Source organism: Diplodia corticola, assembly GCF_001883845.1.
Source record: "Diplodia corticola strain CBS 112549 chromosome Unknown scaffold5, whole genome shotgun sequence".
Classification (NCBI taxonomy): Eukaryota; Fungi; Ascomycota; class Dothideomycetes; order Botryosphaeriales; family Botryosphaeriaceae; genus Diplodia; species Diplodia corticola.
Genome location: NW_017971484.1, coordinates 132,896 through 149,385, shown reverse-complemented (window position 1 = coordinate 149,385; position 16,490 = coordinate 132,896). Strand labels below are relative to the sequence as shown.

At 59.3% G+C, this 16,490-nt stretch overlaps 7 protein-coding genes across 7 annotated transcripts; 5 read left to right on the top strand and 2 right to left on the bottom strand.

The window, feature by feature from the left end:
* Window positions 1-256: 256 nt before the first annotated feature.
* On the bottom strand, window positions 257-1,120 carry BKCO1_500052 (helicase; the record flags this gene model as incomplete). Its single annotated transcript, XM_020276874.1, has 1 exon — window positions 257-1,120. The coding sequence occupies one exon, from the start codon at window positions 1,118-1,120 to the stop codon at window positions 257-259; it is 864 nt and encodes a 287-aa protein (XP_020134044.1).
* A 1,110-nt stretch (window positions 1,121-2,230) lies between these two features.
* BKCO1_500051 (nucleoside-diphosphate-sugar epimerase) lies at window positions 2,231-3,722 on the top strand (the record flags this gene model as incomplete). The annotated part of the gene is made up of 5 exons (XM_020276873.1): window positions 2,231-2,433; window positions 2,489-2,771; window positions 2,823-3,006; window positions 3,066-3,325; window positions 3,378-3,722. The coding sequence occupies 5 exons, from the start codon at window positions 2,231-2,233 to the stop codon at window positions 3,720-3,722; spliced, it is 1,275 nt and encodes a 424-aa protein (XP_020134047.1).
* Window positions 3,723-4,379: 657 nt separating this feature from the next.
* BKCO1_500050 (amidohydrolase family protein) lies at window positions 4,380-6,014 on the top strand (the record flags this gene model as incomplete). The annotated part of the gene is made up of 2 exons (XM_020276872.1): window positions 4,380-5,107; window positions 5,207-6,014. The coding sequence occupies 2 exons, from the start codon at window positions 4,380-4,382 to the stop codon at window positions 6,012-6,014; spliced, it is 1,536 nt and encodes a 511-aa protein (XP_020134046.1).
* A 1,283-nt stretch (window positions 6,015-7,297) lies between these two features.
* Window positions 7,298-10,015, top strand: BKCO1_500049 (c6 transcription factor; the record flags this gene model as incomplete). The annotated part of the gene is made up of 6 exons (XM_020276870.1): window positions 7,298-7,396; window positions 7,458-7,543; window positions 7,609-7,825; window positions 7,888-8,534; window positions 8,589-9,748; window positions 9,804-10,015. The coding sequence occupies 6 exons, from the start codon at window positions 7,298-7,300 to the stop codon at window positions 10,013-10,015; spliced, it is 2,421 nt and encodes an 806-aa protein (XP_020133923.1).
* A 433-nt stretch (window positions 10,016-10,448) lies between these two features.
* BKCO1_500048 (mfs sugar transporter) lies at window positions 10,449-12,006 on the top strand (the record flags this gene model as incomplete). Its single annotated transcript, XM_020276869.1, has 4 exons — window positions 10,449-10,656; window positions 10,719-11,416; window positions 11,477-11,577; window positions 11,643-12,006. The coding sequence occupies 4 exons, from the start codon at window positions 10,449-10,451 to the stop codon at window positions 12,004-12,006; spliced, it is 1,371 nt and encodes a 456-aa protein (XP_020133924.1).
* A 290-nt stretch (window positions 12,007-12,296) lies between these two features.
* Window positions 12,297-14,365, bottom strand: BKCO1_500047 (zinc iron transporter protein; the record flags this gene model as incomplete). Its single annotated transcript, XM_020276868.1, has 8 exons — window positions 12,297-12,748; window positions 12,868-13,228; window positions 13,314-13,408; window positions 13,454-13,578; window positions 13,645-13,809; window positions 13,862-13,966; window positions 14,027-14,200; window positions 14,256-14,365. The coding sequence occupies 8 exons, from the start codon at window positions 14,363-14,365 to the stop codon at window positions 12,297-12,299; spliced, it is 1,587 nt and encodes a 528-aa protein (XP_020133927.1).
* A 903-nt stretch (window positions 14,366-15,268) lies between these two features.
* Window positions 15,269-16,467, top strand: BKCO1_500046 (major allergen asp f2; the record flags this gene model as incomplete). The annotated part of the gene is made up of 3 exons (XM_020276867.1): window positions 15,269-15,695; window positions 15,793-16,364; window positions 16,426-16,467. 3 exons carry the CDS (start codon window positions 15,269-15,271, stop codon window positions 16,465-16,467), a joined length of 1,041 nt encoding a protein of 346 aa, XP_020133928.1.
* Between the last annotated feature and the right edge of the window lie 23 nt (window positions 16,468-16,490).

The window sequence follows — 16,490 nt, the reverse complement described above, 5'->3', positions numbered from 1 at the left end:
CTAAGTAAAATATGGGAATGGCTTATTTTGCACCTCGAAAAATGCTTGTGTGATCCTTACGAAGTCATCGACGAGAATGCGTGCTAATACTTCCTGCCTAATGACTTCGCAAAAGGCCAGTCCCAAGTCGGCCCCGAAATCATATAACCATATGAATTCTCGGTCATAAAAATACCGTCTTGCAATTTTGGAGGCCTCAGAAAACTTAGAAAGGTGTTTTGAAATGCTGCATCGGCTGAAGTTAGCTAGCAGAAAGTCATAAACCTAGTTGGATGGGTTCCCAAGAAACGTACTCCACACACTTCTGCGCAGACGGCAGTCCGGGTGGTATTGCTCCTGGAGGCATTGCGTTCAACCGATCATAGTCCAGGATGCATGTGAAGAGGACTTGTAGGACTTCCAGGAAATCCGCAATATTATCGTCTTGCGGCTGTATCCAGTCAGGCGAACCAGAAGAAGTATCGCCATATGCTTTCCAAATAGAAGCGAACACTTCTTCACGACCCTTCCTGTGGAGTTTCAACATTCGATACTGAAATCCTAGAGTAAGACTATGGTTGGTCGGAACAGCAGGAGTTGTCGTCTGGTCCTCGGCTTCCAAATGAATAGTCCTCAATGAGTTTTCGGCACTTTCTACAACACCATCCTCGCGGATCAAATCAGCAGCAGCCATCCGGTTCTCAGCTTCCAATAATGGCAAATCTTCAGGTTTCAAATATGGTAGGGTGCTCCGCAGGTAGCTTTCAAGCTCAAATCTGAACCTTTCACGGCTTCCCTCATCGTAGAAGTAGACCTGGCTATCTCGGCGCTGCGCTCTCCCCCAGAGGTCCTCGAACTTGGCGTCGAACGGTCCAATGACACCTGCGGACTCGTACCAGGGTACGCGTACATTGTACTCTGTCCCACTAATGAGAGCCGGCTTGGAAAGATTCGATGACCCGATGATGGCGACGCCCGGGCAGCCGTCTCTGTGCTGGAAATGCCAGCCCTTGGCATGGAAGGTATCCATACCGTTCCGGGGACTGTAGACTGCAATGCCGTTATTGCCGTCTTGGATGCCTTTGTTTCCGGCAATCATTGCAGCAAGCTCGTCCACGGCTGACTGCGACGTGATTCCCATGTGCGTGGTTGTGATGACTCGGACTGGGATGCTTCGTTGCTGCAGATTTATAAATGCACTGCGGAGGACATCAACTCCACTGTGCTGGATGTAAGAGATGACGATATCCACGGCGGCAAGGGAGTGGCATGCGAGTTCATCGAGAAGAACCTTTTCAAGGCTCAGCCCGTTGTCGTTGGTGATCAGATGTGTTCTGTTCTGCTCTCAGATCATCGATTTGGTACCACTTTGATTCGCCTTAACAGACCTTGATGGAGCATAGGGAGTGATTTGGGCAATGTTGGCCAGATAAACTGGGCTGGCATGGATATTGGCAGGACGGGCAGGGTTGGTGAGCCATCGAAAACGAGAAGCTGTGGTATGGTACTTGGGGCAGGGCGAACGACGTGAGTATTTCAAAAATTCCTTTGATAATTGTAGCGACCGAGAAGGGCAGGACTATGACGGGAGCCTGGGCGGGATCCCGCGTGAATGTACTGGATTATGTAGGGGGACTGTGACCTCTAAGCCTTGCGGGGCTGTACACAGCCCCACCACCCCTTTCCAGTTCAGTAAACCCTTGCATTGATCAGGCCTCCCAATTGGTGGTGACTACGATACTATGTAAATACTCGCTGGAAACGAGGCGGCGCAGCATTCTGATATAGCAGTCAATTCCTTGTCACGCATGTTGCCGTTATGGATGATAGCGTTAGTGGTTGGCAACTAGCGCGGCCCGGAGAGGAGCCTTTTGGCCGGACACAAGCCCGGAGAGTCAACGACGTCATTGGTCAAGAGTGCTCGGCGAGACGATCGCGGCGATCAATTGTCGGCGGATCCGCATCGGCCACACCTTGCACCTTGGATCACTCCTGCCATATATGGGCGTCAGATTGAATTCACTCAAGGTTTTGAATTCAAATCCGGTTCATGGTGAGTTTTCCAAAGTCGGGTGCTGACTGAGGATCTCGCCAGGTAAGTTGTCTGTGCAACGATGAACCCAAGCGCTGGTGGAGTGGATCTTCTTAAAACGCCAAGCGTCAGGAGTCCCACAATTGCGCCATCTGTACCGGCATTTAGCGCTCGTACGAGAGTTAAGGCCGTGCTGGTGGCGAGAGAAGGCGTCTTCAAATGAGTTTTGCGAGGAACGTCTGGGAGATGATGCTGCAGGAACCGGAAACTCTGCCTACAAGCTCGGACGTACCATCAGCCAACAAGATGACCAACACGCTTTATGTCCCCAAGTCGGCCAAGGCGGCGTTTGTCAGTGGAGCCAACGGCATCAGCGGCCATGCTATCGTCGAGCATCTCATCCGCACGCCGAAAGCGGAATGGTATGTCCCCAGAAAGCAATCTCCCGAAGAGCTAAATCGGACCTCCTCTGCTCAGGTCCAAAATAGTCATCTCGTCGCGCCGGGAGCTGCCGAACTACTGGATCGACCCCCGCATCGAGTTCGTCGCTGCCGACTTCCTCGCCCCAAAGGAGGAGACTGAGGCGAGACTGGCGCACGCTTGCGCTGATGTGACGCACGCCTTCTTTACCTCGTACGTGCACGTCGACGACTTCGCCAAGCTGCGCGACCGCAACGTGCCCCTGTTCAAGAACTTCATCGACGTCATCGACAAAGTCTGCCCGAAGCTAGAGAGAGTCTGCTTACAGACCGGCGGAAAGGTGAGACTACAAGAAATGCAACAATCCACGGGACTGACGTGTACATTGCAGCACTATGGTGCTCATCTCGGCCCCGTTCCCGTCCCGCTCACCGAGGACTTGCCGCGCTACGAGGACGACGGACTGAACTTCTACTACACCCAGGAGGACTACATGTTCGAGGTCCAGAAGCGCCGGAATGCCTGGTCCTACAACATCATCCGTCCGAACGGCATTGTCGGCTTCACGCCTCACTGTAAGTTGTTTACCGAGAAGTGATCCGATCCGGCACCAGCCAGCAGCTGATTTTCGCAGCGAACGGCATGTCCGAGGCGCTCACCGTCGCGCTGTACTTCCTGATCTCGCGCGAGATGGGCGGCAACGGTCTGTTCCCCGGCAACAAGTTCTTCTACGACTCCATCGACGACCAGTCGTACGCGCCGAGCATCGCCGACATGAGCGTCTGGGCCGCCACGTCCGACCAGTGCAAGAACGAAGCCTTCAACCACTGCAACGGCGACGTCATCGTCTGGCGCCACTTCTGGCCGAAGCTCGCGCAATACTTTGGGCTGGAGGTGAGCAGCAACCGGGCTGGAAAGGGCTGCTGACAGATGCTTACACCGACAGGTCCCCGAGCCATCCTTCGAGAAGACGGCGTCAAAGGCCGACAGTATGGCCAACGAAATCGACCTCGTCGAGTGGGCCAAGGACAAGAAGCCCGTCTGGGAGCGCGTCGTGGCCAAGTACGGCGGCCGGGCCGATGCTTTCGACTGGGGCACTTGGGGCTTCTTCATGTGGGCCACGGGCAAAAGCTGGCTGACCATCGGATCCACGGCCAAGGCGAGGCGCTTCGGCTGGGCCCGCCTCGACGACACGCACGACTGCTGGATCGAAACGTTCAGATCGCTCGAGAACGCGGGTATTCTGCCCAGGGCGAGCGCTATCCGAGCTGTCGACGCCGCAAAGAATTAGAGAGCACCCGTTTTCGGAAGATAGTGTGCGGTAGCCGATAAATCCGAGATCGAGAATGGTATAGATGCAGAGTTCCCACAGCGGTATCCACGTGGTGAGTGCGTGACGTGCGCGTAGTGCGTCGTGCGGTGCTTGGTGGGCTGTATATCCGCAAATCCGACGGCCGTCGGATTTGCCAACCCCAGTGTAAACCATGGTCAATTGCTCTTTTCGGGAGAAGCAGGGTTGCATCGTGAGGGGCGAGGCTGAAAGAAGTGCTGACGTCACCCGCAGTGTAGGAATATTGATCATTTGCAGATCCATCTCGCCTCACCCGAGCCGCACACCACCGCTGATGAGACGGACTTCGGATCGATCGGCAAGTCCGGTTAGAGGTCCGTCTCTCGCCGCAGCATGGTCCATTCCCTGTCGTGCTGTGTCTTCACCGATGGCAGATCGGTCATTGACGAACAGTCTCGTGTCAGCGCGGCATGGTCGTGCAGGCGGAGATGCTGCCTCTGCCGATGCGCCCAACCCTGATTCCATCAATAGACCACTGGAAGCGCGAAATTCGACAGTGCCGATATCCGTAGTGAAAAGGTGCTATAAGAACTCCTTTGAAGGCAAGAAGATGCTCATTGCAGTTGCGGAATACTCTTACAACAGCCTCCTTCCATCATGCAATTCTTGAGCCGGAAAAACGTGGCACTATGGCAGGCCTGCATCGCATTGCTCACCTCAACAGCTGCGTCAGCCAACTCGACCCTATTCGAGCGCGGTACCGTCATCTCCTTTGACGATGCGACCAAGACCCCCAAGGTCCTCTGGAACACCTCCCTCCTCATAACCGGAGACCGCATCGCCGCCATCTTCGACGACTCTCAAAACGTCACCATCCCCTCCGGCACCGAGCGGATCTCCGCTGAAGGCAAGATTATCACACCCGGCTTTGTCGACACCCACCGGCACGGCTGGCAAACCGCCTACAAGACGCTGGGCTCCAACACCACGCTCGCCGAGTACTTCCAGCGGTACGGCGAGTTCACTCAAGCCTCGACCGTCTTCACCCCAGACGATGTGTACCTGGGGCAGCTGGTGGGCATCTACGAGGCGCTCAACTCGGGGGTGACGTCCATCCTCGAGCACGCCCACGCCACCTTCTCCAACGCCACCGCGGCTGCCTACCTCAACGCCTCCATCGACAGCGGCGTGCGCATGTGGTGGTGCTACGCCTTCCACGAGCTGGACAACGGCTTCAGCATCGCGGACCAGATGGCCAACTTCAAGGACTTGAACCAGAACCTGGCCGAGCGGCAGGACCAGAGCCTCGTCGAGATGGGCATGGCCTACGACGCCTTCGCCTCCGCAGACGCCGACGAGATCCAGTCCGTCATCAACCTCGCCAAGTACGTCTTCCCCCATCCCCATCCCCATCCCCATCCCCCTCCCCCACCACTCCCCACCGCCTCAATCCAGCCGACTAACCCCCAAACCCCTCCCTCCAGAACCTCCAACATCACCGCCTTCACGACCCACTACCTCGGCGGGCCCTGGTACGACGCCAACTCGCCCACCCTCCTCGACGCCCTCGACTTCCTCAACACCACCTTCCCCATCATCTTCTCGCACGCCTCCTACCTCACCCCGGACGACGTGCTCCTCCTCCGCCGCCACGACCACTACATCTCCACCACGCCCGAGTCCGAGATGCACTACGGCCACTCGCACCCGGACGCCGCCCTCGCCCAGGACCAGGCCGCCCTCGGCGTCGACACGCACTTCACGTACAGCACCGACATGGTCGGGCAGGCGCGCCTGTGGCTGCAGAGCGCGCGGCTGCGCTTCGCCAGCGCCGTCCTGCGCGACTGGCGCGTCCCCAGCACGAATGCGATGAGCGTCAATCAGGCGTTCCTGCTGGCGACGCGGGCGGGCGGGATGGCGCTGCGGAGGGGCGGCGACGTGGGCGTGTTGAGGGTGGGCGCGGTGGCGGACGTCGTGGTTTTCGATGGGGAGTCGCCGAATATGCTGGGGTGGGTCGATCCCGTCGCGGCGGTCGTGCTGCATTCGCATGTGGGGGATGTGAGGCACGTGCTTGTTGGGGGGCAGTGGCGGAAGAGGGATGGGAGGCTGGTGGTGCGGGAGGGGATGGAGAGGGCGGAGGTGGAGAAGAGGTTTTTGGAGAGCGCGCGGAGGATTCAGAAGGTGTGGGCGGAGACGCCGTTGCCGGTGTTGGAGGGCGTGTATCAGGATGGTGTGGAGTATGGGGAGACGTATCGGATGGATGTTGTGAGGGGCGAGGGGACGGGGTATTAGATGAGGGTGGAGGGGGGAGGAACGGTAATGGGCGTTCGTTGGGATGAAGTGATGATGATGGTTAAAGTAGATGGTATGTAATCTGTAATTGAGACCCACGGTAATAGCGCAAGTATGCATGTGCAATCCGTTGCCGCAAGCAATGCATGTGCAAGTGGCTGCTGGGCAGTGGCAAGAGCGACTTCAACTGGGGATCCGACCACCTTTGCTCCTTTCGAACTGTTTTCCCCGCATGTAGCTTTGACTGGATCCGAGCCGTCTATGATAGTGTGGTGGGTTCAAAAGGCTCCGACGGAGCTTATGCAAGCCAACCAGGTTCCTCCGGCGGAAGAAAATGGACGAACGAATCAGTCAACTCAGGCGGAAAATGGGCAGCTGGGACACAGCAGTCGACCACGTCGCTGGCGGAGGCTGATGCAGGGGAAGTCCGCTGAGAGCAGCCTTGTGAGCCTCCTACAGCTAAACACCAAACCTTGCTAGCTAGCTTTGTTCAACCAACATCGATAATGGCGTCTGGAAGCAAGCATATGTATACGCCGAGCCCGGCGCCCTTGAGCAGGAAAACAGCTTGACAAATTGGGCAGGGGCGCGGTTAGTGTGGCGGAGCTGGCCACGCATAGGTATGCGTTTGAGGAGGCGGAGAGGGCTTTCCAGGGCGTGGCGATACGGGAGGGGATTAAGACTGTGATTTATGGACCGAATGTCAAGGCTGCGGATGCGTCTAGTCGACTGTGAGCGGGACGGGTGAGGAATGGAATTGTGGACGTTCGTATATCAGAATAGGGAACTGAGTGTCTTCGTGAAATGTTCTCCTGACACTGCTTAAAAAATCCGAGAGTTCGCCGGGTCCGTGTTTCGCGGTTCTGTTTATGACTCCATGAACTGATTCCGGGTGGTTGCTGTCCGCACGCATGAGTGTCCCTGTCATTGCGGTACTTTGCTACTAGCAGAAGACGACAGAGAACGAGACCATCTGCGTAGGCCGTGAGGAGAGGCGAAAGCCCACTGCACGGCGGGGGGTCTTGAGCACTGTGCTCAGAGGCTGCGTTTGTCTCCGCCCAGCCGAGCTCCACGGACAGCAGACAACGTCGGCCAAGCTAGAGAAGGCGAGGAGCTGTGCTCCGTTGTGGTCGGAAGGTGGGTGCGGGATGGAGCGGGCTGGGCTTGGCTCCAGGACAGTCGCCGGCGGAGCTCCGGCGGCCCGCGGATCGGCCAGCTGTAAAATGCCCTTCCCCTTCCCCTCCCACATCGCGCCGGCTCCGTCCTGTGCTCTCGCTGCCGAAATGGACACCGGCCCCGTCCCACCACCAAGCCAGCCCCAGATGTCCTCCGCCGGAAAGGTCAGCAAGGCGTGCCAACGTTGCCGCCGCCACAAGAGCCGCGTGAGTGACCAGACCGCCCCGCAATCCCTGCTACGCCATTTTGCTGACCGCATGTGCCAAGTGTGACCTCTTCCGGCCATGCACCCTTTGCGTCCGGGCCGACGCCGAGTGTATCTCCGACCCTGATTCCACGCGTCCGCGCGCCAAGTGAGTAGTGCGCCCTTGCCTCACATCTGCCGGACCGGCAGTTGACCGAGCGCGTGCACTCGCAGGAGGCAAAAGCTGTCTGTCAGCTCCAGCACCAGTCGTCAGCCACGCGACCGCACTGCAGAGCCCCGCCCGTCGGCAGACGTCACAGGGACGCCCTCTGCTCGGGACGTGCCTGAGGTGGTGGACCATCCAGCAGCTCCGACGCCAGCCTCGGCCCAGGACGTGTCACAGGTCGACGACTATGGCGAAGCCGACTCGACCATGGGCATCACCCGTAGGGTAACTGCTCTTGCTCCTCTGCCCTCACCCTGGTCCGAGCCCGGCTGATGGCGCCCGTGTAGATCTTCCAGCTGGGGAGTCGGGACATGGACTTGAGGCTCACCTCAGCCATACCCGACGGCGAAAACCTCGCTCGCGCCGCCCCCCATGCCGCCACCGACCAGACCCGCCATGTCCGCCCCGTATCCCACATCCTTGGATACTCGCTGCCGTCGCGCCCCGTCGTAGACTTTCTGCTCGAAGAGTACTTTGAGCGCGTGCACTGGTTCTCGCTGGTCATCTACGAGCCGCTGTTCCGCAAGGAATACGACAGCGTCGCCGACGGCCTCGCCTCGCCTGAGCAAAAAGGCTTTCTGACTCTGCTGACCATGGTCGTCGGCCTCGCTGCCTGGTACCGCTCTCAGAGAAACGCCGTCGAAGAAGCGTTTCTTGCCGAAGACTTTCGCGCCTGGAGCTCCGAGCTGCTGCGCCAGACGGAGCTGCGGCTGTTTGATCTGATGGATGATTCCGACCTGACTTCGGTGCAGGTGTGCATCTTACTAGGTTCATACGGTGTCTATCATGGGAAGCCCAACGTTTCTTTTGCCCTGCTGGGCGCGAGCATCAAGATGGCCCAGGCATTGCGACTGCATCGCGAGCCTTCTCGGGGCGACCCAGGCGAGATTGAGGAGCGGAAACGGGTGTGGTGGACTATCTATACCTGGGACAGGTAGGGGCCATCTTCACTAGCCCATCCATTTTCGTAGAGGCTGAATGTGTGCAGGTTTGCTTCCATCACCTACGGGAGGCCGCTGGGGATCAATGAAAAAGACTGCAATGTCTCAATGCCGGCGGATGTGCTCGAGAGCCCTTGCTTCAGGTATAATTCCAGCGACGGCGGCGGCACCTTGATCCACTATTCAGCTTACCAGCGCGAATTGAATACACTGTACCAAATCGCCTCTCCCATGATCGAAGCCATCTTCGGCACAAGGGGCGGCGAAGCAGCCTCTCGGAGAGACCGCTCGAACGTGGTCGCAGAAATAGACCAGCAGCTACGCGACTGGCACCAGCGCCTTCCCGCCCATCTCGTACTCGATCTCAACAACGACACCCACGTCGACACGCTCGCCGAGGCCCGAGCGCACCGCCTCCAGGCCCTGTCCCTGCAGCTGACCTACGACAACATCGTCATCGTCCTCCACCGGCCCTTCTTCGCCCAGCAGGTCAACTACCTCACCCGCGTCCTCCCCGTAAACCTACAAGGCTCAACCCCGGGATCCACCCTGCACGTGGCCGACACCCCGCAGCCCATGGCCATGCCCGGCGGCTTCAACTCCGAGACGTGGTGGAACGCGGCGGTCCGCACATCCCGCGTGACGGAGCTCCCCAACCTCGCCCAGCTCGCCACAGAAACCCACCTCGTAGCCTTCATGGCGATCAACCTCTTCAACGCCGCCATCGTCATGGTCGTGTGCGCCCTGTCGGATCCCCTGTCGGACCGCGCGCAGGAGGCGAAGCGCAACATCACACGCATCTACCGCCTACAGGAGCTGCTGGGCTACCGCTCAAAGCTTCCCATGCAGAGCAGCGTCATCCTGCAGGATGTCATCCGCGTGTTGCTGAATCGCGAGGCCGAGGCTATGTTGACGTCCGTGGTCGGCTTGCCGGCGGCTGGGGGGAAGGGCGGGGATCAGCGGCCGGGGCTGGGGCCGTCGGGGCAGTCGGGAGGAGAGGGCCGGTGGCCGGCTAGCCAGCAGCAGCAGGATTCTCTCGGCATGGCAGCGCTCGGGCGGTCGAGGACGGTAGAGGATACCTTGAGGCTGCCGCTCGACATCCCGGCTGGGGCGGTCGTGGACTCGGCCGGTGCCGTGGGGGATCCGCAGGCTGAGCATCTGCGCGAGGCGGCTAGGCTGAATGGCGGTCTGGCCTACGTGCAGCGGGGTATGTACTTTTGCCGCGTTTTATACGAGTATTGTTGAGCTAATTACTGCGGTAGTCTTGCCGAATGGCAGGGCCGAATCACTCAGTTCAGCCGCGTCACAGATGGGGCAAGGCCGCCAGGATCTTTTGCAGGGTGAGTTTGACAGTCACGTCCCCGGACAGCGGGATCCAGTCGTGTACGGCGGGATGGGGTCGCCCCTTGGAACCGCGCTACATGGGGAGAAAGATCTGTACTGGATCTGGAGTTCGGTGGCGGACTGGCCGTAGTGCAAGTTTCCGAAGCATGGCCACGCGGTCCATTGCATCGTCACTTGCCCCGCCGATGACCACGAAGATGAAAACCTTGGACCGAAAATCATATACTGCTTCACCCGAATGGAAGTAGCCGCTAGAGGTCCGATATCATTGGCCAACCCGTACTGACCAATGCCCAATATGCTTGGCAAAAGAGGCGCCGGCATCGGTTATTTCCTTGCATCCTCCGGCGGCCGTGTCGACATCCTTCCGCCGGAACTCTGCACACAGACGCTGTCCTCCCCCATGGGGATCCCGCAAGAGGCTTGTTTTTGACTCCACAGGTAGCGTCCGGCGATCCGAGCATACATTCGACCAGAATCCCCGCGTGGTCTGACTTCTCAGGTCTCCAATCCACACGTTTCTCTTCCATCGCCCCATTGAGCAAACTGTGCTTTCATCAATCATGACTACCACCGAGAACATCAGCGAGGTCGTGAAGACGTTTCCGGTCGGGAAACAGAGTGAGCCTGCGGGTCAAAAACCCAGTTGGCTGGAACGCACTCTGAAGCCCAAGACTTACAACCCGCGCTATCCGTTTGTTGGGAAGCCTCTGTTATGGATGACATGCGCTTTCGGTAGCTTGGGAGACGCGCTGTTTGACTACGATCAAGGTGTGATGGTCCAGACGCATGCCGAAACTCTTGGAAATGGCCCACTGACCTCACGCACGTAGGTATCATGGCCGGCCTCCTGGTGAACCCGGTATTGGTCAAACTCTTCTTCTCCGAACACGGCGGCATGGACGGGATCTACGGCAACGTCGACCCATCCGTCACCGGCATCACAGTGGCCTGCCTCCAAGCCTCGGCAGCGGTAGGCTCCCTGAACTCAGGGCGGCTGGGCCACATCATCGGGCGTAAGAAATGCGTGCGCATAGGGGCCTTCATATACTTTGAGTGCGCCTTCATCCAAGGCTTCGCACCGAACCTCGCTTGCTTCATCGCCGGCCACACGATCCAAGGCCTCGCCGTCGGCTTCCTCTCCTTGACCGTCCCCGTCATCCAGACCGGAATCGCGGCGCCGCACCGGCGCCGCATCATGGTGGGAATCGAATACTCGTTCTTGATCGGCGGCTACGCGCTGTCCTGTTGGGTCGACTATGGCTTCTACTTCGCGCTGCCCAGTAACGTCTCCTGGCAGGGTCCGGGTTTCGTGCAGATGGCCATCGCCTTCGTGCTGTTCTCCATGTCTCTCCTCCTGCCCGAGACGCCCCGCCGGCTCGACCGCAACGGCTTCGCCGAGGAGGCACTGCAGACGCTGGCGGACCTGCACGCCGACGGCAACATCAACGACCACGACGTCCAGCACGTCTTCCGCGAAGTCCAGGACGCCGTGCGCTACGAAGCATCGCTCGGTCAGTGCAGCTGGCTCGTACGTTCCCCAAATCCTCCTCTCATCACCGACGCTCCGACTCACACAAAGACCAAATAGGAAATGTTCACCCGCTACAAAAAGCGCATCTTCGCGGGAATCAGCGTCGTCTCCTTCTACCTCCCCTCCGTCCTCGCCCGCGCCGGCTGCCCGGACGAGAAGTCCCTCCTCTACACGGCGGCCAACTCGCTCGAGCCCCTACGTCGCCGCCACCGTCTCAGCATAGCTCCTCACCGACCGCTGGGGCCGGCGGTCCCCTCCTCGTTGCTGGGCGGCTGCCCGCCGAAATCTTCCCGCTGGGGAGTCGGCCCAAGGGCGTGGCGCTGGCGACGTGCTCGAATTCGGCGTTCGACTTCATCATCGGCGTGTCGAGCCCCGATGCTTTCGCTGGGATCGACGGGTACTACTACTATGTTGTTATCTCCGGTTTTTGTCTCTTCTCGGCGGCTTTGGCTCGGTGGACGTATGTCGAGACGGCGGGCTGTACGCTCGAGGAGATTGCGAGGGCGTTTGGGGACCGCACGTTTGCGTTGGATGATCAGGAGGCGGTTATGAGGGGGGATGTGCTGGTGGGGGATGAGAAGGCTTGATGGGGGTTGGGATGGAGCGGGGTGGGGGTAAAAAGGGAGAGGGGGGCGTTTGCTCTTAGACTCTGTGGAACACAATGGCTTAGCAGCAAAGACAACACAGCTTTGGTTATCCAAGGACAAGTAACGCACAACACAGTGCATAATCCTGAACGGAATGGCAAACACCAGTCTCTTGACAAAAGCCACTTCACTAACACGCATCCACCACCACCCCAACCTTTCCTCCCCAACTCTTCCCTTCCCCATTATTATTCCAATCACCATCCCCACCCCCTCCCTCCTCAAGCCCCTCACGCCCACTTCCCCAACACCCCCATCCCCACCATCCCCGCCCCCAACGCCCCCAACCCCACCACCGTCTTCCCAGCGCCCTCCCCCGCCATCACCCCCCCATGCATCCAATCCCCCGCCCACATCTCCACCAGCCCCACCCACGCCAGTATCCCCGCCGACACCGCGTCCAGCGTCCCGATGGCCACCAGCGTCGCCGGGTCGTTGCCGTTGAACCGCCCCAGGCAGCCGATGCCGATGGCCATGCCGAGCGGGGTGGTGAGGGCGAAGAGGGTGGCCATTGTGTATTTGGTTGTGGAACTGGTTGTGGAGGTGGTGGTGGTGCTGGTGGATGGTAGTTCGGCGATGCGCGAGCCCAGCGCGATGCCTTCGAAGCATTGGTGGAAGAGGATGACGGCGAAGAGGGTGGGGAAGAAGGAGTCGGCGGCGACGACGAGGGTGAGGCCGATGACTGTTGGTTGTTTTTGGGATTTTTCGTCAGTGAGTGTTTGTGTGGGGGGTTATGGTTGGAGGGGGGCGTGGGCTGGTGATAAGGAGGAAGAGCAGGAGGAGGAGGGGGGCGGTGCTTACGCAGGGAGTGGAAGATGATGCCCGCTTCCATGACGGCGACGGCGAGTTTCTCTTGGCCTGGGTGCCCGGCGGCCGCCCCGCCGAGGGCGTTGCCGCAGCCGGCGATGGTGGTGAGGGCGTTCGGGGGGGAGGCGGAGGCGGCTTTTCCGTCGCTGGCGCCGCTGCCGCTGCCGTTGCCGCTTTCGAGGCCTGCTGGGGAGGGGTTTCTGTGGTTTCTCCAGTGGAGGAAGCGGGCGCCTAGGTATTCGGTGAGGAAGGCGAGGAAGATGCCGGCCATCATGATGGCGGCGGGGGTGCCTTCGTACTCGGCTGGCCATTTGATGCATTCGTTTGTGAGCATCAGGGTGGCGTGGGTCAGGAGCTGTGGGACGCCGTCAGTTTTTTTTTTGGATCAAGGAGTGCGGTGGGGTGGGTGGGCTTCTTGCGTGGATGAAAGCAGTCGAGACCATGACGCCGGTGCCGAACTGTTTGAGTATCATTAAGCAAAAGTTGACAGCGTTATTCTGGAGGTACGATCCCATTAAAATGGGAGCGAAGACGGCTGGTTGTGGTTAGCGAAGGCCAGTGAATGCCGATGTTGACTCACCAATGGCGCTGGTGGCGAATATCACAAACAGGAGGCCGATTCTGAGCGGGACGTTGTACTCTCTATCGGTGCGCTCGCAAGATCGGGTGCCGCCGCTCTCTGACTCCCCTTCTCCCACGCAGTGCCTGTCGGGATACGTCATCAGCCGATGTTTTGAATCCAGAAATACAGATACGAGATGATCTACTTACTCTACCCCGGCGTGGAAGTGGCAGTTCTTGCCCGAGCTCGAGCTTTCGGTCGACTCGCTCTCGTGGTCATGGTCGTGGTCATGGTCGTGGCTTTCTTCGGTCCCGGAGGCTTCGGCGCCTTCTGCGACCAGTTCGTATTCCTTTCCCGCAGCGTCGAGACAATACCTGGCGAACAATCAGGTTTGATCTTCAGGTCATAGGAGAGGATGAGCCTTACATTGTCGAGCCATGCGAATGGCACCCAGTGTACTGGGCGGAAAGCTCCTCAGTGGCAGTTGCCGATTGCATGACGTGGAATTCGGAGGTGCCAGCCATGCAGTTCCTGGAGTGATGGTCAGCAGCGAAAGACCAATCATGACAATACAACCGGCAGCGGACATACCAGACACTGCCGTGCATATGACAGCCGGAGACTGCTGTTATCGACGAGCTTGAATGTGTCGTCGTCGGTGCAGCAGTGGTTGAAACGGCAGCGGTAGCAGGCGCCGTGGACGCAGCTGTCGACGACGCGTATGAAGTCCAGAGAACACTTGAGCCATTCTGATCGAGACACCATCTGCCGAGTCCTTTTTGTCAGTGGATGCAGAGCCGAAAGGTGAGGGTGGGTTTACTGTTCATTGCCGAGTCGGGAGCATGCAGACAACATCAGCGTCTGGGACTGTGCCTGGGCCATAAAGGCGCCACATGCAAGCAGCAGCGGCAGCCTCGTGCAAAACGTCATGATGGGTTGAAGTGGAGAGGGAGCAAAGTCGAGGGAGAAATAACGCGGGCCAGCGGGTACTGCCTTAAAAAGCATACGGCTTGGTAGCCGTTGTGGGTATGGGCAAGAGGGTCCCAAGGCGAGCCATGGTTGGGAAACTCGTCATGCCAAGCATCCCGCCGAGCAGAAGGAAAACCCGCGAGGCTGATGTGTGGAAAGCGGAGGGTGCTGTACGGGGTATAGGCGGGTCCGATGTTGTCACGGTGGCCAATGGCAGGGCGCAGGATTCTTGAGCACCTTGATGTCCCGCCCAGGCCCCACGCCCTTTTCTCGTACCGCAGTCCCGCGCCCTCAACAGCCACTGGTACTTCCTGTCTCATCAATTGCGTTGGACTACTGTCGCAGTGCTTGTTTCTCCAAGGCTCACTATCAGCCCTTTCCAATCCGGGAAATGCCTTATATACGCTACTCAGCAAGTTTGCGCCCACTTGTTCCGCTCCCCTGTTACTAACCGCAACTGCCAGCAAAAGCAAACCATGCTGTCAGTGGCACCAACCTCTCGCTTGGCCCTCTTGGGGTCTCCACTTACCATGCCGGAACCGTGCTGACGTCCGCCCGATGCACTTGACTTCCGTCTTGGCTGTGCACGCCTGTTCGTAAGAAATGCCTTCGCTATTCACTTTTCCCGCCGTTCAGTCCGCCCGGCCCTGGAAAACGACCCCGTGGCATGTCAATTTTCTTCCTTGAAAGCCTGTCGTCATCTTGGCGAAGACATCAGGGTGGTATCGAGCAAGAAGAGGCTGACTTGCTTGGCCGAAAGAGGATATATAAAGTGCAGCGTTGTCGAGACCAGTGACAATCCCAACCTCCCGGCTTCTCCCTCAAGCCCTTCTCAGCCAGTCAACTCCCCGCCCAGCCGCAGTCATGAAGCAAGCTCTCTTCTCTGTCCTACTTTCCTCCTTGGCCTTCAACCTTCCTGCCTTCGCAGCCAATGCTCGTGCCAGACGGGAAATCGTCGTCACCGTCACCGAGACTGTCACCGGCTCCAACCCGGCCGCCGCGACGCCCTACGACTGGGCCGCTGGCGCAACAAAAGACTACCCCATACACCCCTCCTGCAACGCCACTGAGCGCGCCCTCCTCACCAAAGGCCTAAACGAAGCCATCAAGCTAGCCCAGCACGCCAAAGAGCACATCCTGCGCTTCGGCAACAGCTCCGCCTTCTACACCAAGTACTTCGGCGACGCCCCTACCGGCGAGCCCATCGGCTGGTACGACCGCATCGTCAGCGCCGACCGCGGCGGCATCTGGTTCCGCTGCGACGACATTGACGGGAACTGCCATCAGGATGGTACGTCTCCCGACCTCCACCTCTACACCCCCAAGATCAACAGAACCTGCCCCTCCCCCATCCGCCACCACTGACGCGACAAACCCAACCCCCGCAGGCTGGGCCGGCCACTGGCGCGGCTCCAACGCCACCTCCGAAACCGTCATCTGCCCCCTCTCCTACGCGACCCGCCTCCCGCTCGAAGCGCTCTGCGGCTTCGGCTACACCGTCGCGGGCGGCAAGCTCAACACTTTCTTCGCCGCCGACCTCGTCCACCGCCTGTACCACCTCCCGGCCGTCGGCGAGACCGCCGTCGACCACTTCGCCGACACCCACGCCGAGTGCGTCGCCCTGGCCCGCGCCGACCCCGCCCGCGCCGTGCGCAACACGCACAGCCTGCAGTACTTTGCGCTCGATGTGTACGCTTGGGACGTCGCACTGCCGGGGGAGGGGTGCACGGGGAGGGATGGGGCGGACGGGGGGGGTGGGTCGTCTTCTTCTTCTGCTGTTGCTGCTTCTTCTTCGACGACGCCTTCGCCTTTGGTTTCCGTTGCGTCTGCTGCCGCTACTGGCGGTGGTCAGGAGTGCCACTCCCACGCTGATGGCGTCGTGCACTGCATTGCGGGCGAGACGGCCTCGGCGTCGTCTACCAGCGCTGTTGCTGCGTCGTCGACGGCCGATGCACCTACGGTAGGTTTTTCGTTCCTTTTGGCTTGATGTGTGGGGTATGGTGTGCTAATGTGCGAAGCAGGAGTGTCATACACATGCTGATGGAGTTGTCCACTGTGCGTGATGTGGGATCAAGATGGAAGAAGA